At 45.5% G+C, this 22697-nt stretch overlaps 1 protein-coding gene across 1 annotated transcript in view; it reads right to left on the reverse strand.

Annotated features, from left to right (window-relative positions):
• The window catches only part of ADCY5 (adenylate cyclase 5), a 222809-nt gene extending 203233 nt beyond the window's left edge, over nucleotides 1-19576 (reverse strand). Inside the window, exon 1 of the mRNA XM_080399736.1 lies at nucleotides 17506-19576. Coding sequence (XP_080255862.1) covers nucleotides 17506-18516 — 1011 coding nt within the window. The 5' untranslated portion in view covers nucleotides 18517-19576. The remainder of the gene's footprint in view (nucleotides 1-17505) is intronic.
• Nucleotides 19577-22697: the final 3121 nt, after the last annotated feature.

Raw genomic sequence — 22697 nt, forward strand, 5'->3', positions numbered from 1 at the left:
TCCAAGGCAGCAGCAGGGCTTGGGCCATACCTGGCCTATTTTGGTGCCCCATCCCTCTGCACAGCCATGGCTCTGTGCTTCACCACATCCTACACGGCACACTATCAGACTGCTAATTCAGCCAGCTCATGAGATTTTGCTCAGCAGGCACCAGATAATACTTCACATTCATTTTAATTGCAACTTCTTTGTAACGTTTTCCTTTGTTCAAGGGAGAGAAGAAAATTAAAGAATTGGTTAATCTGGTCTATATAATAAAACTGCCCCAGATCTAAAGCAATTCTTGCTTTCAAAAGAACAGAAACAACTTTATTCTGAAAAATAACAACCCCAAGGGATGTCTCACAGCTGCCTCTCCTCAGCTCCATGCACCATCCTACTGATCTTCTTGGTTTCTTCCAGTCTGCTGCTCCTACCAGCTCCATATAGGCCCACAAGCCTCCTCCATCTCACACATGGCACTTGCTGTCTCATACACAAGCTCTCCTTCACAGCCCATTTTCAGTTTGACGCTCCCCAGGGTCCCAAAGACCTAACTCAACCATCCCTTATCATATCCCACCTCTCCACAGTAAGCTGCCACTGCCTTCTCTTGCTATGGATGGTACAGAAAGGGCTGGAGAACAGGAGAAAACAGGCAGGACTGCAAGCACAGAAATCAACAAGGAATCAGTAGCCCAGCCACTAGCATCCCTAGGTGCTTGCCCTTCACCTGGACAGCACAGGTCATGCCTTTCCGCTTCGGGCCAACACCCAAAGCGTTTTCGGTAGTAACTTGTTCCCTTTTGCTCTCCCAGCATTCAAATTCAAAGCTGTATCCCCATTGAAAAATGTTTCTGTGTTTTAACGAAACCCAACAGACACCTAGCCTCTGAGTCTACTGTATTTTCTTTCATTTCTAACAGAAGTCTGCTCTTCAGAGCTTAGTCAAAGGCACTGTGAGAATCCTGTCTGCTCTACCACACCGATTTCCACTGCTGATCACATAAGTAATCAGCATGCTGCGATATGCAAGACTGGTCAGGCAGCTCGTGCCTATTCAAGTGCAGCTACATCCAGAAGCCTGACAGTAGGAAATACAGAAGCCCACAAGTTTATAATTTATTCTGTAGAAGTGACTAGAGGCAAGAGGAGGCAGTCACACTGTTTAGTCTATGAAAAATGCTCTTTAGGAAGATTTTAGATGCCTAAATTCAGAAGACTCACTTGGGAGCTTTCAGATGCCTGAGGCATCTCCATGTTGAGCGCCTAGGCACTACAGGAAAAGAGTGAGTGGCTTTGGAAACTGTTTCACAGGTTAACCAACCCTAAATGATGCAAGAAGGTGGTTTTACTCCTTCCTCGGGTATGTCCTCCCCTCCCTTATTACTGAGGCTAGAAAACAAGGACCTCAGGAAGCCACAACCATTCCCCTTGTCCTACAAAGCAGATGGGTCAAACCAGCTGTCCCATAGGTTCACTGTGACAAGCATGGGATGCTGAACAACATACCAAATCCACTTTCATACAGCACATTGCCCCCACCATAATCAGGACAGCCACACTCTGTTCATGCTCATCCAGGAGGATCAGATTGCTGTCCACATCACAATCCTCAAACACCTTGGCAAGGAGAGGGATTCTGCCAGCTCAAGGGGTTGATCAAACGAACAGAAACTTGGATCAGACACAATCACTGCAGAAGGCTAGAATACAGTCTCCCAGACTCAAAGCAAGTGAGCACTCATGAACAGAGCCGTTAAAAAAAAAAAATAATCTCACTATTCCATATGCTTTTCCCTTAGGACAATTATTCTGGCTTGAAAAAAAAAAAATATGTTGGTTTTAGAAAAAGCTAAGTTCAAACAAAGCCCAGCCACCGTTTTCTCTACCACAGTTTCATAAAACCCTTTAAGGCAGATGCTAACATACAGCTGCACATACAACAGCCACAGAAACGCTGTGAACAAGAACCAGTTCAGAGCACGGTTATGGAAAGAGGTGCCGGTGCAGCTTCCTCGGCCACCGCTGACAATGCTGTTTTGTTCTTCCATAAAGCTGTTTTGTTTAGGGCCTTCTTTGGAAATTCCGTGATGAAACACATGCGAAGCAACAGCACAGACACATGTGCTCCTTCAGGATTGTTTTCACCATGGTTAATATTCTAGCTCCCAAGACCTCCTCAGCCACAGCCTGTTCCATATGTTCATTACTTCATGAGCAGGGATATAGAGTCCTGTCCACACAGTTTCTGTCTGCCTGTCCCCACTCCTCCCAAAAGTCACCAAGCACTTCTGTGGCAGCTGCTTTTCGTGGGTTTTGGAGCTGGCTTTGATGGCAGCCACAATGATAGGGCTCACACCCCCTTTGTGAAGTCCATCCACCTCTGTAAATCACACAAGCCAATAGTCCTGATGACACAAAATCATGGCTCAACGCACACTTCTGTTGCAGATACATTTAGCAGCATAACAATGCAAGGACCTCAGCACAAGAAAGTTAGGAAACACTTCAGTATTAATGCCAGCTAAGTAAAAACCTGCTGATTTCCTCAGCAAAACAGCACTTGACCCACATTATCTAGAAAGCAACCGCTTGCTTGTTGTTCTGTGCAAACCCTACTTAAAATGAAAGAAAAACTGACCCACATTTGAACTGTCTCAATAACCAGTGGTGCATAAGAAAAAGGCTCCCAAGGTAACTCCATTAACCCAGTGTATCTTCAGTGCAGAGGTTCTATAAGGCAATTTTTCTTTTGCAGGAACTCACGCTGAACTTTCCTTCTTGCTACAGCATCTACTCACAATAAAGCTGGTTACTGCATACTCCTGTCCAGAGCAATCCCACCCCATGAAAAAAACAGCTTCCACCTCAAAAACACATTTTCATAAACTACCAGCTCCCTATTAAGAGACATTTTATGAGACACAGTAAAAGTACTACTTGTCAGACGTTCTAAAAACAAACCTAGATGGGTCATCCATGCTGCAAGGTGCTCCGCTGCAATAAGGAAAGCCATACAAGGAGGCCTGCACCAAAACTTCATGATCAAATTAACACGCCTCACCTACACTTCCCCACCCTCCTAACTGTCAGTGGCCTGTAAGGTCTCTTCTGGTGTTTCAACCCCTTATTTCTCCTATAATCATTGAGCATTCAACTGCAAGTTTGTTTTGCTAGACCCTTCCTATCCAGTCTCATTTTAAAAGTCTTCTGGAGCAGTTAATATTCTGGTTAAGAATCACATCATGTAATTGCATATATATGGAGCTTACACACACACCATCAATACCCCAGCATGTACACACTCCAGAGGGTCACCATTGCTCACAAACAACTGGTTATCACTGATATTTTAAGGCCTCTGTCATAGTCATACCTAAATCAAAAAGATGGGTGACAGAAGGATTGCTCTGCATTCTCCCACCAGCGTGCATGCTCCTTTACCAGGCGATGCCACTTGCAGTGCGGTTCATCAGAAACCAGCTCAACGTTCTGCTGAAAAGAGGTCAGAAACTGAGGGTGACAAAGCACATCAGGGAGAGACGCCACTGGAGGTCTGCAAGGCCCAGCTGCAGCACATTGGGCAAGCCATGGCCTGATCTGCTAGAAATAGGTATCGTTCCCTCCACGGCGCTGGTAGCAGGAACAGGTAGGTGGGCCAGGCTAGGCAGCAGAAGAAAGAGGCAGAATGCCAAGGTAAGCCTGAAGCAAATTGAGTATCAGAAGGCAGCAGGTTCCTTTGAGACTGCTTCGTTGCTCTTTTGGCAGAGGAGGAAAGCAAGCCATTAAAGAGGCAGCATACACCCGTGCCGACTTCATTTGCAGCACTAATTGCCATGCACGTGCGCTAATTGCCCTCACATGAAGTGCAAGGAACTGGGCACTACTTGAATCCCATGCAGTAGGTGAGGCTTCCAAAGTAATGCTTGTTGGATCATGCTCTCATCACACACTCCACTACCAAAGCAGGAGGGAATTGGGGCTGTGTCCTTTTTTAATAAAGTTACCCATTGCAGTTTATTTAGATACCAAAAAGCAAAATTTCAACCAGACCTCCAAGAGACATTCAGGATATTAACAAAGTCTGGAGCTTCCTACCAAGGTAAGAGGAGAAAACCGCCACTGAAACAAACTCTTCTCTGCTGTCACTGTGGAGCACAGGGCAATGCAGGTACCTTACACAACCATTTCTCCTTTTGTCAGTAAGCAACGCCATTTGACTGTTAGTGAAAGCTGACAGCTGCCAGGGCTCATCCTCGCTACCTGCTCAGGTAAAGTGCACCAGAAAAATAAGCTCCAGCAGCAGCAACACAGAGCTGCACTGCCTGGGGCCTTTTCCTGTGGCTGTTTACAATGTTAAGGAGGTGAAAACAAGGAAGCAGGAGAGGAAGGGTGGGCTGCAGCAGGTGAAAAGACCATGCTTGGCCATCCTCTCTTCTGCTATGTTAAGGATTTCCTGGAAATAGGGCTTTATGCTCTTCCCTCCAACAAATTCTGAAAGCAGCACGTCCCTATCAAGATGTTGTCCTTAACATCCTTCAGCTGTATCTGTTTTCTCCCTAGATGATATCCACCCCTCTGATCTGGCAGCTCGGGTGCACAGGTGCACCTCACAGACTATTTTGGTCCAAATAAATGGACTACACTTTTAGTTGAGTTGGGAGCAAAAAAACATTTCAGTTACTGAATTTGATTGTCTCTTCGGCAGGTACTGCTGCTAAAGCACACATGACCAAACCCTCAGTGATCCATTACCATATGGGTGAAGAAGTGGAAAATGCACCTCTCGCTACTAAATTTTTTTACAGTATTTCTTCTTAAGCTTTTGGGGTTTTTTGGTTTTTTGTTGTTTTTTTGTTTTTGTTTTTTCCCAGGACCTACAGAGGAATCAGGCTAGGGAGAGAGACAGGAGACACTGCAGACATCTTTCACCAGCATTTCTCTGAAAAATGTGTACTGCAGGGTGCCTAGTACCAGACAGATGCCTTTCAGTAATGTGAGGATTGATCAGTGTAAATCAGTCACTATTGTTCTATACCAGCTCTTCCTTCCTACAAAAATAGCCCTGAGGGGAGTTAAAGGCACTTTGCAAGCAGCCAGAGGGCAAAGGTATTTTTGGTGATAGGCAGAACACATTTAGATTCCAACTAATTTCTTGTGGTGCTAAATAAAAACTAGATAAGGCAACAAGGATTTAGGGTATGGTTTAGACACAAGTAAGATTCCTGTTAGATCTGGCTGGGACAGGGAATAGCAGAGGGAGAAGGTATCCTGGCTGTTAAGATTCAGAAGTTATTCAACTCAGCCCAGGGAATTGCAGCCCAAAGGCTACTGTTTGTGCAGAGGGCACCTTTCAGGGTTTGTTTGTTTTTTTTCTCTTTACTGAAAAGAACAATTTTTCGCACCCTGCCCAGACCCAAGCGCTGTTTCCACCGGCAAGCCAATATTACAATGCCACCCATTTGAATGGAGTACAATATTTCTCCAATAATCTTCAGCAGGAGGTTTGGCATGCAGGAAGCTGTCAGCATCTCTCCCCATGAAGTTTTACATACAGCAATATGCTCATGCTGTGGCAAGGCACTGGCTGAACAGTACATGTAGTATTGCAAATGCTTAAACAAAAGAAGAGCTGATGGAAACCACTGGGGGGACCCTACTGATCTCTAAAACTACCTGAAAGGAGGTTGTAGGGAGGTGGGGATTGGTCTTTCCACCCAGGTAACAAGCAACAGGACAAGAAGAAATGGCCTCCAGTTGTGCCAGGGGAGGTTTAGATTGGAGATTAGGAAAAATTTCTGCCCTGAAGCGTGATCAAGCATTGGAACAGGCTGCCCGGGGATGTAGTGGAATCACCATTCCTGGAGGTATTTATAAAACAAGTAGATGCAGTGCTTAGGGACATGGTTTAGTGGTGGACTTGACAGTCCTGTGTTACCAGTTGGATTATGATGATCTCAAAAGTCTTTTCCAACCTAAATGATTCTATAAAACCAAAGGAGATTCTGCCAGGAAAGACACAGAAGAGCATCACCTGCCACTTCAAGCATTTAATAACCCTGGATCCCAGAACTACATCTTATTACAGTATATTGCCCCAGTCACAGCTGCTATGGAATTAGCAATGAAAAGGTTTACTCTCATCCTCAAGCAAGAGGCCAGGCTCTGAAAGCAGATAATTTCTCTGTGAAGGATGAGTTGTAAGCAGTCACTGCCATCCCTAGCACAGAAACAGTCATATCGAGGAGACACTCGTGACCTGGCTACTGAGAAGCAGCTTTGGTAACAGGGCCAAGGGCTGGCTAAACATGACAGATAAGCTCCTCTCTTGACTATCCCTATCGCAAGTGGCCCCAGCCCTTGCCAAGGGGGTAAACACGTAGCACAGAAGGTGACACCATCTCTTCTAATAGAAAATGGCATATACGGGCAATGCACTAAGTTAATAATATAAAGTACTCCTGACTTACACAAGCTACAGTCTTACCCTAGAGATACTGCTGTAAAGATTGGTCTGTTCAGAAAAGTTTATCAAAATAAACTGAAGAAAATTATTTAAACATGTGTGAACACTCCCCTTAACAAGCGTGACTATTTAGTTTGCATTCCCAGTGGAAGCGAATGACATGAACTAGGTCCATTTGCATCTAAAATAGAAGAGCAAGGTGATTCCGGCAGTGGACTACAGCCTTTATACAGTGGGGTCTATACTGCAGTTGAACTAATCTGCCTGGGTACCTTTCCCTGGCAACATTACTTGCACAAACCTTTAGCATCACGACTACAGCCAGATACACATTATCAGGAAAGAAGAAAAAAAAAAAAGCAATCTCCTAACTTTCTCTAATGGGAGATGAAAATATTTTCAGGAAATACTTCCTTAAGTATTTGTTCACAGTCACTTCAACCACGGCTGCAAAAAGCACACACTTTTAAGAGCCCCTGGAACAGCCCTGGAGTGCTAACAAGTTAACTAAGTATACCTACCCTAACAGCTGAGAAGGACTAGGCACTGAAAGAGAATCACCTGTGAAATGACATTTAACCTTCAAGCTTATTGCTTGTACTGTAGTGCTTTCAAGAAGGCTTCATTCAGGAATGAGACCCAACTGCGCCAAGTGTTATAAAACGCACTGTTTGTGACGGAGAACCTCAGGCTTCAGGTGGGGTGGGAGCTGGCGTTAGGTGAAACAAGGAAAACCAAGAGTCAGTTTCAGCTAAGAGCAGCCAGAGCTCTAGTCAGGGACATCTCTTCTTTACTGTCCGCTCCTACCCAGGGCTGTGCTTGCTTGTTTGCCTAAAACAACAAAACAAACAAAGAAAACACATACTGATGTGTCATGATCCCAAAGAGCACGTATACAAAAGAGGGGTTTTTTCAGATGGATCTTTGATTAGTACTTGCCACAAACACTTCGGGCTGACTTGGTCTTGTCTTGGTGCAGTGGGATGGCATGGATGACCTCTGGAATTATCCCTCAACCATACCATCTCTGGTTTTGTAGCTTTCAAAAGTTATCAGTGCATCTGTCATACCAGGGGGGTGACACTTTCTCCAGCACACCAACACAACTAAGAAGATACAAGTTTGCGCTCTATCCCCTCATTTTTCTGGCTTGTCAACAGCCTTGCAAATTTCTCAGATATGATAGTACAACTCCCATATGCACAGCAGCTATTTGGTGGTGTACTACCGAAGAGTCCAGAATAGAAATGGAGTGAAGAAAGACTCCATATTCAACATCAATTAAAAAGGCAAGAACGTAATTACCCAGTACAAAATCTGGGCATGATGTCAGAGCCCCTTCACAAACTAACATGACCATCTGTGTTATGTTTTAAGTAGATGCCGCCATCTTGAGCAGGAAAATACCCCCAATATGTTCCATCACAGGGTGTTATAATCCTGTCTTACTAACAGAGGAGAGGAAAAAAAAGTACTGGTTCAGTTCACCTTCATTTCAGAGATCACTGCAGATTGCTTTTTCAACTGACAAATATTGTGCAATTCCGCATTTAAACTATTTTTTTTTCCCTCCACACCATCTGAACAGAAGAAATCAGTAAACGTAAGAGAAGAATTGTTCAGTGAGTAATGTTAAACAAGCTCAGTATTCCTTTCCGGCCTTAAGATCCAGCCAGTTCACCACACAACAGCAGTTCCCACTTCCCACTAGTAACCTGCTTCACGTTTAACAGTTTTAAAGACTGCAGTTAGCTTTTAGCATGAGTGAGACTGGCATTTTAATTACATAGTCTCCCACCACACTGCAGAGCATCCTCCTTTCCTAGCACCACAGAACATTTCTTCCCTTCCTCTACGAGATTACTAGTAACCACCTGCCCGAAAGAAAGAAATCCCATACAATTGAAAATATCTTCATTAATAACGTATACCTTGGTCCACCCATTTGTGCAATTCTGTACATAGGTACCCACACATCAAGAATACACACAAAGCTGCTGTTGGGTACCTCCCAGCCAACTGAAAGAGTTCACTCAGCAAGCATGTCTGAGTAGCTCTGTCATCTGTGGGCTGTCCAGCAAACTACTGTTTTTAGAAATACCGATTTGAGTACTCTCTTACCACATTGCTAGCTCTAAGAACTCAGTTTTCAGATTCTGAGGATCACAGAGATCAGTACTTGTAGCATTTAGTCTAGAGCAGGGAATAATGGGAAGGAGCTATGGCTTTTTCTGGAGGGGAAAACACAGCCAGGGAACTGTCTGCATTAGCAATGTTTTATGACAGATTCTTGCAAGCAATGTCGTAGCCTTTTCTTTTGACTATGAAGTGAGACAGAATGTCTTATACAAGCTGCAAACACGTTTAAGGAATAAACAGTGTACGTAAGTTGCTGCTTTGAGAGATCAATTTCTAATGTCCGGGGGAAACAGAAAAAAAGAAAAGACAAACCTTTCTTCATTTATATTCGCCCTCTGTTGCATCAGCACAGTCCTTTGTTTACCGTCTGCAAAGATGCACTCTGATACTAGCAGAATGTGTATGTTAAATTTGTAGAGCAGCTTTAATCTCAAAAAAAAAAAAAAAGAAAAAAAAGAGGAAAGTTTCCCAGGAAAGAGGAGGATGATAGCAAAGCACAGCAGTACCACAAAGGCCCAATTCACAGGAAATAAATATATGGGTGTTGCATGGATGTGTAAAACTTTTCATGAAAATAAAAGGAAGTTTAAGATTGCATCTGAAAATTCATCACTCAAAACCGCAGAAGAAGCGGTCTAGCTAGAGGAATTAAAAACAAAATCAGGGCAGGACTGATGACCCTTTGAAATATACTTCTCTTCTGGTATTTCTGCTGCTATGAAGTAGGAGAAGCCACAACCGATGACCATACAGTGCAGCCTGGATTTGCTTGATGCTATTACTACAGACAATCCGGATAGTGTCTTAAATACACAAATATGATTTGTGTTCTCGATGTCTGGGAAAGAGTAAGGATACATTGCAATCACGTTAGTGACTTATAAATACGAAGAAAAAAAGTACGTATTTCATTTGCAGAACAAAGCCTGACAATATAATGAAACTTTCTGTAGTGAATGCTGTAACAAAAATCCCACTCAGCGTCAGTGAGGCCAGCCTGGCACTAGAAGCAATACTGTTGGTGATGCCAACACTGTCCATGAATTCTTAAATAGTGGGGTCTCTTACCACTTGTAAATACATCATCTTTGTGGTGCAAAACTGACCTGTGTCTGGCTGAAGCAGTTCACAAATTTGTCTAACCACCAGGCTTCTGATGGGAGAAGGGCTCCCTGAACGTTCAAACACAAAGTTGAAGGTGGAAGGTAGAGCTTTAAATTGCATTCAGTCCATTTCTCTGGCTGTCAGAATAAGACCATCTCATGCTAAATTCTACTACAGATCTGTTCAATGATGCCATTCCTGTACCTGTACTTCATCCTGACAGTGATGAAGCTGGCAAGACTTATCACCATCATAAAACATTGGTATTTCCTTGGGAGTGGCCCAGTCACAGGTGCTAAAAAGCATTTTGACTCTTGTCTTGGCCTGACAGCCATTTTATGTGTGATCTTATTAAGTGCTAGAAACTTCAAGCTTTCCTGTGATAAGGTGAGAACATTTTGGAGTTCAGGAGACAAATATTAAAATTCTTGTCTGTTTCTCACACCCCCTCATAACTAGATTATATTTTTTAATATCTTTGGGGTTGTGTTTTTTCATTCACATGAGATTTCCCCTTGGGTTTTTACCTAGCCTGAGGACTCCATAATAATGAACCAAATTACATTTCTGGCAGCAGCTGGATACATCTCAAGTAGAGACAAAAACATTTTTATTTTTTTTAAAAGTATCATCAATGTCAAAACAAAAAGAAGAAAGAGCATCCCCTGGATGCAAGACATCACAAGTTCAGATCACTAGGCTAGACTTCAGAAGGTGGGAAGGAACTAACACCGAGTGTATCCCACATCAAAACACAGGACTCACAGAAGATGAAAAAAGTCACACAGCAGTTATACAGGAACCTCACCCACTTCCCAGAAGCTGTGAATCTTCACATACTTCGCACACACTTTATCACTGTCCAACCCTGCTGGGCCATGGAATGAAAACACATAGCTTACCATGAAATCACATAGCAGGGAGTCTCGGAGACTGGTGCGCTCCAGCTCCCTCTGCGTTACATCATTGCATCTTCTGGGTACAGATCATCTGTGCAAGGTGCCATTTAAATCCTACAGTGCAAAGCAGATGGGAAGATAAAGCTTGCCCAAGGCTAGCAAAACTTGGAGCCCTGTCTTCTACCTCTCCAAACAAAAGTGGGCATTTTGTCAGAACTGCACCCACCTGCATGAGGGGTTGGGGGGTGGGGGTGGTGATGGAGAAAAAAAAAGCAAACAAAAACCACCAAGAAAAAAAGAAAAAAAAAAAAAAAAGGAAGACAGGAACTCTTCAAAGTACGTTCTCAGAAGCCAGTACCAGCTACAGGGTGGACGACTTCACCACACATATGGAAGCTGCTGCCAAAATAATTTCGGTTTTTACCTCTCAGTGTTCCAGCTGCTGTAGGAGATTTTTCATTGCATCTCCTAGCAGGAAGGAAAGTTCTTTTAGTTCAATTGGAAAAGGAGAGTAATATCCAGTACCAAAATATGAAGACAAACCCAGCTCTTCCCAAAAGGCTGCAACTGTTCCAACTACTGCAATGGCCCAAAAGTTAGTAATTGTTCCAATTTTCTTAAAAGACTGAGAGGGAGCTATGGTACATGACTGAAAGATTAGCTAATCAAACAGAAATTGAATGCATTTGGAGGACAATCTGGTGCCCAAAGTTCACATTCCAGCTGGGCAGAGTCCCAGTCCTCTTGCACCCCAGACCTTGGCAGTGCTGCCCAAGCAACTGTGAACTCTGAGCAAAAGGGCATTTAGGAAGAGCTGAGCCAATTCAGGCTCCAAGAGGGCACAACAAGTTCCAGCGAGCCATTAACACCAGGATAATCAGGATTTTGTTTCTAGTACCGTTCAGGTTTTTAAATCATCTGAATGCAGTTACTCACAAAAGACCACATAAATAAGATACCCTAACTTGGACAGGTCTCTGACAGAGTATAAGGGTCACACTGGTGTCAAACCAAGCCATCAAGCTTGGGACACTGAGGGACAAGTCAATAACTGATTTGTACGATTAGGGCGTAGAAAGCTATCCTTCTGCCTCATGCGTCTTGATGAATTCCAACCTTTTGCTGAAGTATCTTCACCTCTCCAGAAATAAGCAGAACTAGCATACCCTGCCTTTTCAAGCGTGTCATAAAATGTCTAGAAGGACAAGCCTTTTGCTGGAATGAGCTTATCTGGCAGAGCAATGCACCTAAATCTTCTCCATCAAGTTTTTTTTCAATTCACCAAGATCCAAGCCAGCTATAAGATTGCAATTGCTACTGCAAGGCTGAGAGGAATTAAGACAAATGGGTCAGTTTACCAAGACAACAAACCTACTAAGAATCCAGGAATGCAGAAAAAATTAGACACGCAGCACTCTATTACACTAACCAGTGTACATTACAGTGAAATATCAAACTAATGCAGGGTAGTGGGAAGGAGGATAAAGAGGGGGGAGATTAGGAGGTGGCAGGATCATAGGGTAATTTAGGAGATAAGAAAAACAGATATGCCTTTGTAAACCTCAAGCAAGACACACATTCCCAAGAGATACAGACAATATTCCTACTAAGGACTAACTGATATATAATACCTCAGGGACTTTACCTCTGTTACAGAATTACACTAGGGAGACAACTACCAATGCAATGGTTACTGAATATTTTGGATTACCATTTTTTCCCTGAACAAAAGACCACAAAGCATCAAATTTTACAAACTTCAGTCAAATTGCTGCTTGGGCAGATTCTTTAGTTGTTAGCAGTGCTGGAGCACATCTTACCATACAAGAGCTCTACTGATATCAATGTTTATGCAGAACAGGACATTAAGTGCTGTGTGAGGCACATGGTATCTGGCCCCACGTAGCCAACTGCCTTAAAAATCACACCCTAAATGAACATTACTCAAATTTATTTTCCAGGTGGACAAAAGTAAAACAGGCATCAAACAACCGTAAGAAAAGTGACACACAGATCTATCTGCATTTCAGGTAGCTCATCTCTCTGTTACAAATAAAAGCCACTCAAAGACAATGAAAGTGCAATACAGTGACTTGAGTAATTCACTTCTGAGAATCCGTTAGTCTCAAAACCAGTCATCACCTACATATCTTAAGCACAGTGAGGCTGAGATGGAACATACAGTACTATTTCTCCTGCTATATGACTAGCTTCTTGTTGAATGAGATTTAAATTGCACCTAAAAAGCATCTTTACGAGACACTAGAAGATATCCACCAGACTCAAGTCGATATCCTATTACAGTGAGAAGCTGGTTTTAGCCCTGCTGAAGTGACAGTTTATTTAGGGAAAGGAAAACGAGAAGCTGCACACGTTTTCACACCAGCATCTTCTTATAAATGGTTAAACTGAAATGCTACACTTTTGAGAGAACCACCGTGCAGCTGTGGATCAATCATGTACTGTTAACGTGGACTGACAGGGAGAAAGGCCAGCACGTACACAGTTCTCAGAAGCGAAGGATGAGGAGTACTAATGTAATGTTGTTATGACGGAGGCATATGGAAATGGGCTGAGCAAGAAGTACCTCAGCATCAGGAGCCTTGAATCAGAGTGCCATAAACAAGAGCCATGCACTGGGGCAGCTGTTCAGAACTGTGCTATCAGAGAGCCTTTGCAGAAGCTTTGCAGTAGTATTTGGGGAGGAAAGCAATCGGAGCATTTCAGTTTCTCTTTCGATAGGGATACTGACACAAGACAAAAAGTATTTATCTTTCCCAGTCGTCTGGTTTTGTGGTACCTTAACAGTCACCCACTCACACTGAGTTAATAAACTACAAAGGCTTAACTGTATCCTTGAGCAAGGAACCTCAGAAAGTTACAATAAAACAGGTTTGGATGGGAAAAGAGGAGCAAATCTAACCTCAGTCCACAGGTTTGTTTGATGTTTTTATCCCTTACTCCTGGTCCCCCACCCACAATCCCCATCCCTTTTTAAGTCTGCTTCAGAGCCCAATAAACTCTGTTGTGAAACTCCTTGTCCCTTAGCTCCTAGTCTTGCAAAAATGCCAGTGCTTACTCAAGACTATCTGCACTGAGGGCAGCTGGTCTGCTCACATGACTTAAGCATCTGCAACCCACATGCTGTAAGTTCTTCCATACGTCTGTACAAGTTTGTGGATCAGCTAGGTAGCTTATTCCTACCAGAACACAGACTAAATCTCAGTATCATCTTTGTTGTGAATGCAGGACAGTGTATCGATAAATAGGATATTTCTTTCTCAGTGAAGTATTAGATAGTCTCATTTGCATGTAAATTACTTCTTAGATGAATCCTAGAGTTGGATGTGTTTTCAGAGCCCAAAAGCGTATCAAAACCAACGTATGGAAAAGGTTGGCCTAAAACCAGATACACTATATATAACAAGGAGAGGAAGACATGGTCTTGTGTACATTGAAACATATTTGTAATCCAGACTGTCCCAGAATAACACAAGGGCACAAACCTGAAGACAAAAGCAGTCATCCCCTCCCCAATAAATCTGAAAGCAGTCCCTCAAGAATTAATTGATCAAGCATCAACTTAAGTAATCAAGATTTGTAATTGGTGGAGCGTCACATACTTAACGGGCTCTGCTTCTGGCAGCAGTCTTTGGATGCGAGTAAATCCTCAAACACAATTTCTTTTTCTCCCCTCCCTCAGCATTGGATAACTTCTGAATATAATGCAATAATTTGCATTATTTAGCTTTTTTGTTCTAATCAAACATCAATTTGAAAAGCCGAGGTCATTGCCCCTACCTGATCAGACTCACAGAGGTACCAAGTATACCTGTTGGTTTTGCTAGGGGTGCTCAAGGCACTCTTTAGCAGGACAGACCCCAGACTCCTCCAGGTAGTAAAAAGAAGTCAGAGCCTACTTCCCAAGTCCAGTGACCCCAGAAGAATTATTAAAAAAAAACAACAGCCCATCTAAGACTGAACAATCACAACTACCTTTACTCCTGTCACTTTACCAACTCAGAAATAGAGGACCGCCTTAACCCTTTCATGAAACCTGACTAGCATAGTCTCAGACCAGAGAGCTTGGCGACAGATAAGTTCAGTAGTTTTAGGAGAAGGTAATTCAGACAATAAAAGCATAACATTCCTCAGCAAGGGAATCCAACAAGTTGCTTTTCTCCCAAAAGGGATCTACAGCCAAGGATTTTACTTTCTTGAGAAAGAGAAGCAGCAAACTTTTTAACAGGCTCCTGAGCCTCACAAAAGTGCACAACAGTCCACACAAGAGTCACGCTGCTTTGAATGTTAGTGGATCATAACAAGAGTGTATGATTTTTCCTGGCTTGGAAACAACTGGGACAAGATTAAAAGAAAAGAGCCCCCACAAAGAACTTGCTTAAGTATTATGGTTTAAAATACCATGAAAAAGAGAGGAAAGGGGATACACATCCTAACCAGCCTTTCTTCTGTGACTGCCATGGATAAAGAACCATCTGGTCACGTAGTCACAAATGCATTCAACATCCACTTCTGCTCCACAAAACCCAGGCTGATGTGACTGCCAGCATGAAGTCACTGAAAACAACTTAACCCCCTCTTCTCATTTTATGTGGTCTTCATCTACCTTCGCCCCAGTAGTTTGAAGGGGGAAAACAGGGCTTGCATGCATCAGTGGGGCAGAGCTGAACAGAGCAGATATCCATGGCAACGAGATACAGCCCCAGTGAGGAAGGCCTGTTAATAGATGTGAGGCGATGTGCTCAGCAGAAACAGATTTTTCTATCAAACAGCCAGAGATAGCGGCTCATGTTCATACGCAAACGTGCAAGGAATCTGATTCTTGGCCTTGTACAACCCCACTGAATTCAGCCAGAGCTACGCCAACGTAGACCGCAGCAAGATAGAGACTGGCATTTGGTGTTAGTACAAAAAAAAAACCCGCAACACAGAGAGACACTCTGCCTTTGAAAACAAAGTAAGAGCACATCCTAAGACGTTCCTCATTAACTAACTGCAGGAAAACCCAACTAGTTTGACCAAATCTAGTATGGAAGCGAAAGCAACTGTGTAATGCACGGATTTGTACATACCGTACCATCATCTACCGCCCGTGTATTTACCTTTGACAAGTGCACATTTATACACAAGCCCTACCTCTTACAAATAATCCTGCTGCACTTAGAAAGGGAAGGAACTGTAACGATCCCAGATCCCCTACTTAGGGAGTCAATCTTCTGGCCTTTGTAATTTAGGCTCCTTCCCATAAAAATACAGTTAGCAACACTCCAACATAACAATACTTTATGCACTTGTTAGTATCCTTCAAACTCAGCTTTGCTCGTAACAGACTTTTAAGTCTACTGGTCATAATCATGACAAGCTTTGCCTTCATATGTAAGAACGCAGCCTCCAAACACACTGAATTCAATAGAACAAGTCTCGGTTTATAAAGTTAAGAGCATGCACAAGGCTTTGCAGGACCAGAGCCCCAACGAGGAAGAGCTAAGACCATTAGCAAACTTTTCCAAGTCAAGCAGAAAAACAGCAACTGCCCCGCTCACAGCATATGCTCTGCTGGAAATGTACAAAAAGCCATTTATATCACGCATAAGCAAAATATGCCATGGACAGTTTATAAAAATATCTGTAACATGCTAAGAACAAAGCCAGAAACTGTCCAAGCAGGCTTAACTGGGCAGTGGGGAGAGAAAAGAGTAACTTCATGGGCTATTCTGTGGAGCAGAGCAGCAACAACCCCATCCCAGCAAAGTTTTATTTAAGCCCTACAACTTTTCCTGATGCTGCAGCAGGTGGAATGCAAAAGGACTCAGAAGTAAGACTCGAGGCAGGCACTGCAAATGCAAGGCTTTATTTCGTATTATGTGACAGGGCTGTAAAGCTACCAAACACCTGATTTTAATATACAGTCCCCAGTTATATACAAGCATCAGGGCTGCATCTGTGACAGTCTCAGCCTTGTTCAGAATCCTGTTCATCAGGATGACGATTAATTACCACATAGCTACAATGTTTTAAGTGAATGGTTTCCTGATTGCCAATGTGTCTGGCAAGCTTAAAGCACATGAGCCCCAAGGCTGCTTGCTTGCTTGAAAAGAAGAGCGACGCCTTGTATTGCTGTTGTTTATACAGATATGGTAATTAAAAATTGCACTGTAATGCATTCGATAATAGTCTTATTGTTCCCGTGAACTGAATTGCTCCAGTTAAACATAATATCACAGCTAAAGTATAATCTACATTTATACTTTTTTAAAAAACTTTTTTTTTTCTGGCTGTATATGAACCCTGGGCTTCTTCACCATAGATATTTCCAGCACATCTGTGAGCAAAACACCTTCTCGCTAAACCAAAAGCTCCACATCCCCATGGAGCACACTCTGCGACGCACAAGCAAGCACTACAGTGACACCAAACCCAGACTTGGGAGTGACACACAAGGATAACCTCTAGCTGACAAAAATGGCAAGGCTTTCCACACATTTCTCGGTAACACGGCAGCAGGCACGGATACCATTCCACAGGTGTGCTTAACACGGAGCTATTTACGTTAAATACAACTGAAGGGCATTAGCAGGGCTGGCTGACAGCACTGGAGCAGCAATCACGGGAAACCAGTAAGGCACGCTTCTTAAACGTTTAGAGCCTTAACGGAAAGCAGCAACGAGGAAACACCACAGCTATAAAAAAAAAGCAAGATTACAGGGTAGCCACCATGTCGTACAGCATCTCACCTCATAGCAGATAACCTAGGGGTTCGACTGAAAGCCCTGTGAGCCTTCCAGCATTGGGCAGGCCTGTGGAAGTCAGACAAACCCACTTTCCTCACCCTTCAACACGGCGGGCAGGTGGGGGCCGCTGAGCGCACACCCGAACCGCTCCGGGCTCGCCTACCTGCTTCAGGAGGAACTTATCCTCCGCGTTGATCTTGAGGGAGACAGCCAGGTGGATGGCGGAGAGCACCACCCCGCTGATGACCGCAGCCCTCATCCGCACCGGCAGCAGCGTGTAGATGCTGTAGATAAAGAAGACGGTCCACCAGATGCCCTCTGAGGCACTCCTGGGCCACACCAGTAGAACCCCTACCACTTGCACTGCCAGGATCACCAGGATGACAGAGTAGCACGCCAACCACATGTGGTCCTGGTGGAAGTCGTTGCGGTTGCACACCATGCACAGCACCACCATCAGCAGGATGGCCAGAGAGAGCACCACGACGTAGGATACCTCGTAGTGGCCGTGCGCAGCATGGAAGATCAGCATGACCACGCAGACCAGCACCAGCACGGCCATGAGCATGGTGAGGCTGCTCTGGTTGAGCCGGAAGAAGTAGCGCTGGTAGAGGCGCTCCAGTTTCTCTGACTGGAACTTCTTGGACCTGAAGATTTGCAGCAGGCTGCTGCAACAGCTGCCCATGGAGAAGGCCGCTTCGGAGTCCCCCTCGTCGCCGTCCTCCTCCTCCAGCTCCTCGATCTTGGCCTTGATGCGTCTCTCCTCCAACCCCAGCTCCACGGACCGGGGCCGTACCTCCCCCTGCTCCCCCAGCTGCCGGGGGCTGGCATTGTTGGGGGCAGTGGTGGAATCACCGCCAGGTGGGTGGCGGGACCGGTGACGTCGGCTGTCGTCACCATGCTCCTGCCAAGCAGATTTGGACCTAAAACTCATCATCCTGCAGCCACTCTCCCCGCAGCTCCGGCTCGCCTGGGGCTCGTAGTCTTCCTCGCTCCTCCACCTGCTCAGCATGCGGGAGGCCTTCTTGCCCGAGGACCTGTTGGGAGGCGGCGGGTAGGAGTAGCCATTGGCCCGGGCTTCCGCCTCGCCCCAGGCCGAGCGGTGCTGCTCGGAGCCTGGCCAGGGCGAGGGGCCGCCGAAGCCCGGGGGGCTGACGCTGTTGGAGCGGGACATGCCCGGCAGGAAGGGGCAGTGGGCGAGGGGACAACCGCCGGGCTGGTGCAGGGGGCTCCCCCACCGCAGGGGGTGCGCAGCTGAGAAGAAACCCCAAAAGACAGTGGGGAGAGGGGCAAAAATGGAAAAAAAAAAAAGGGGGGGGAATAGAAAAAAGGCAAAACCCGCAAATACCCCCAAAGTCTCCAGAGGAGCCAGGTGTCCCCCAGAGCCGGGGTCTCCCCGGGGGACCCCTCAGTGCAGCACGGCGGGCGCCATCGCCGGCCCCGGTGCTTCGACACCCCCGAGCGAGCTCGGCGCCGCCGGGGCCGGGACGCCCCCCGCCTCAGGGCAGCTCTCCCTCAGCCCCGCGGCAGCCGCGGGGGCTCGGGGCGCCGCGGGGGAGCCGCATCGCATCGCAGCGCGCCGCGCCGGCCCGGCACCCGCCGCTCGGGGCTGGGCGCAGGGCGGGCGGGCGGCGGCACCGGCCGCCCCGCGGGGAGGCGGGCGGTTTCGCCGCGGGCCGGTCGGCGGGGAGGGCAATAAGGCTCAGGCTCGTAGGGCCGCAGCAGCCTGCGGGAGCATGCCCTGCCGGGGGAGCCCTGGGCGCGGCGGGGGAGGCTGCCCGGGGCGGGCCGGGCTGCGGCGGCGGCGCCCCTGCCTCGCCTCCCAGCGGCGGCGGCGGCGGAGCCCCGGTGGCAAGGCAGGGCCAGCGGCAGCCGCACTGCTCATGCACACGGCCGCCGCCGCCGCTACGCCGCGGTGCCTTCGGGCGGCGGGAGCGCCTCTTCCACGGCACCGGGGAGGGGGAGAAATGAGCAAATCTGAAGGGAAAGGAAGGAGAAAAAAAAAAAAAAAAAAAAAGAAAAAAAAAAAAAAGGCGGGGGCTCGGCGCTCCCTCCCCCGCCCTGTCAGAGGAACGGAGCGGCGGCGCAGTGCTACGGGCGGCGGCGGCCCAGCACGCCTCTGTCAGGGACGGCGGCGGCAGCCCGTCCCGGCCCCGCGCCTCTTTGTACTCCCCATTCAACCGGGCGCCGGCCGCGCCGGCCCCCGCCCCCGCCCCCCGCCGGCCCCCATTGGCGAGCCCCCCGCTGCCGCCCGTCGCCATTGGCCGCCGCCGTCCCCCGCCCCGCCAATGCTCGCAGCCCAGGCCGTTAACTCCTTCGGCGCTCGCGCGCCGCGCCGGCCGTTGGCGCCTCCCGAGGGCGCTGCTTGAGGCGCCGCCGCGGCGGCCTCGCTGAGGGGCTGCCCGGGGAACGGCCCCACTCGCCGGAGTGCGGCTGGGGTTTGCCGGGCCCCGCCATAACGGGAGGCAAGCGGGCTTGTCTCCATGTTCTGCCGAGGCTGCGGGCTCACGTGTGGTAGCTTTCCCGGAGGAAGGAGGAAACTGCCTCCTGCTCAAGAGGACAGAAACGCCACCACCGAGAACCGCTGGCCAAACCACTGGGGAAACAAGGAAGGTAAAACCCCAGATAAAAACCCAGCTCCGTACCCGTTATATCGCTGGACCTACTCCTAACACCGCAATTAAGGCTAAAATATGAATGCAGGCATTTGGAGTTTGTTTCTTTTCCAACCACTTAAACTACATCCCCCATCGCCATCCCACAGCGTTGTGACACGGCCTTACTGAGGGAGGACCCTCACGCCCGGTGAGCTGGCCTGTGGCAGGATACCACAGCCGTTCCCAGCACGTTTCAAACAGCAGACTTCTACAGTGTTCTTTGGATGAGCCGCTCTTTCTGCAGATGTCAATTTAATTGATGATCTACAGGGTTTTGAAGGCAAGCATCATAGGTACTAAGAATAATATTATCACTTGATGTTCTGTATCGTGTTTTATTAAGCTGTCAAATCAGATAGCTGCTTAGCTTAAGTAGCTGAAACGTAATTGTATAGATGTTTCTTCAAACTTCAAACATCCCTGCTCCCTAGTAGTGAAGCTGTGGTTATCCAGGGCCACAGATAAGGCAAGGTTTGTAGAGAGGTAGCATTGGTGGATAAAGTTGGAAAAAACAGGTAACTTTCCAAACACAAGCCCTTCACATGTTCTTTACACATGCAAGTTAACTCCACAAACTACAGCAATTTAGGCCTTTCTGCATTTCACTGAAGGTTTGTAAAATCACATGCAGAATTTTCAGCAGTGGTTTCCACAGAGCATCTTTTACTTACCAGGGATACACAGTTAAAGATTTTGACTAAACAAACCACAAATGCATGTGACTATTACAGTGGTACCCACTTATGTGGCATTTTCCTGCTAGATGCTACTTGCTGCAGCCGATCAAGATTGTATTCGGTTTCCTTACCATGAGGAGACATTTTTATATATAAATACTACTGTCTTTCAAATGGAATTTACATTTTTTTGGAATATTATACAATGCTGTCACTATCCATACACTAGAACAAAACTCAAAAATTCTGTGGTTGGTTATGCTGGCTGCACAGCGTCTGAACTCTAAAGGATAAAGACAGTGAAACAATTCTTCAGTGGGTTGTAAATTGGGACAAGTCTTTTTGTTTTGTACACAAAGTCCCATTTTGGGGTTATTCTCTCAAAGCCATTAAAGATCACACTTTTTCACAAAATCGTGCAACTGTAAAATCAAGCAAAAGGGAGAAAGAACACCTACAACAATGTGTAAAATTAATTCTGCTTGACAGAAAATGACTAAGTAGGTATGCGTAAGAACCAGGCACATTCCAGATCCAACTCAACATCTTACTACATTTAGTTCTGAAAGTCAACAAAACATTGCTCAGGTAATGGGCCAAATAATTTTGAGTTTCTTGTTTCACCACTGGGTCTAAGCCAGGGCTTTCTTAGCTTTTGCATCATGACAGCCTCTGGAAGCCTGAATCCAAGGCAAGATTCTGCAGTGCAGTAAGCTATAGCCCCTTCTCCAGAAAGTTTACGTCTACAGGTACCAGAAAACAGTAGTTTCAGTTCTGGAGTGCCATTCATATTTCTTTTCACTATGCAACTGTTTGACATATGAATAGCTTTACTTTTTGCTAATGTTAAAATAATTGATGCTAAAGCTGAAGATATCATAGTTTGGGTTTTTTTTAAAAAGATCCATAGCCAGAGGGCAAAAAAGCTTTGTCCTTGTTAGAAGGGAAAACAAGTCTTCAACCAAAAGTTTGTAACTTTAAAAACAGGTAGGTAAATATGAGGTGGTTGAGTGTAGAGAAAAGTAAAGGAGCAGTTAGAAGAGATTCTGCAAGAAATCTGTAATTATGAAAACAATAAGAATGCTGTATTAGAAGCAAAGAGTAGCGCCAAATAATCGGGCACTTTGTGCAATGAGGACATGCAGGGCCATGACAATGAAGATGTTAGATTCCACACAGATACGAAAAATCTTAAAACTAATGCCACTTTTAGGTGATCATATTACTGGATCTTGTATCTTGGAACTGTAGTAGAAAAAAGGTAACTAGTCGGATATCGTAATATTAAGATATGGATTATAATACAGAGAGACTACCTACAGCTTTCGCTATAACATGCAGTTCCCTCAAGCCTTGGCTCTTGTTTCTAATTCAAAAACCTGATTATAAATGGCAGATGAGGAACTGTCTCGCCTGACAGAGTTAAGTGAGAAAGCAAAACCACAGCATATCCCGGGTGGCTGTACAGTCCTTTAAAATTGTCTAACATTTATTATAAGAACATTCAGGCAATTATTCTGTCATAGATAGTAGTTACCTTTTTGTTTCATAACTTAGCCTAGTCAGTTTCTGAAGAATGACTATATAAGTGAGGAGCTTCTATATCTCAGTCCTAACATGGCTATTTACAAACTATGACCTTAGTCAATACAAGTATTCTTTGTATTCTAATCTGTAAAATGAGAACATTTACTTGCTCTGTTCACAGAAATCAACACACACAAATATCACAAGACTATGTAGTGCCAAAACAAAGAAACTTATGACTCGTTATCCAGAAAGGCTAATGTTCTACCTTCCACTCTAGCCTAGCCTCCCCAAATTCTACTCACCCAATCATAAAAGCTAGTTTGTTTTTCAGAGAGTGGGAAAAATTCCATTAGGTACCTTCAATCATAATTCAGTCAAATTCTGGATTAAAATTGAGCTCTGCCTCTTTGGGCTTCTGTCTTTTTCAAAAAGTATTTCTCTGGTTAAAATAATACCTAAATGGAAGTAGATACATGGAAGATTTAGAGAAC

Source organism: Falco punctatus (genome assembly GCF_963210335.1).
Source record: "Falco punctatus genome assembly, chromosome: 8".
Classification (NCBI taxonomy): Eukaryota; Metazoa; Chordata; class Aves; order Falconiformes; family Falconidae; genus Falco; species Falco punctatus.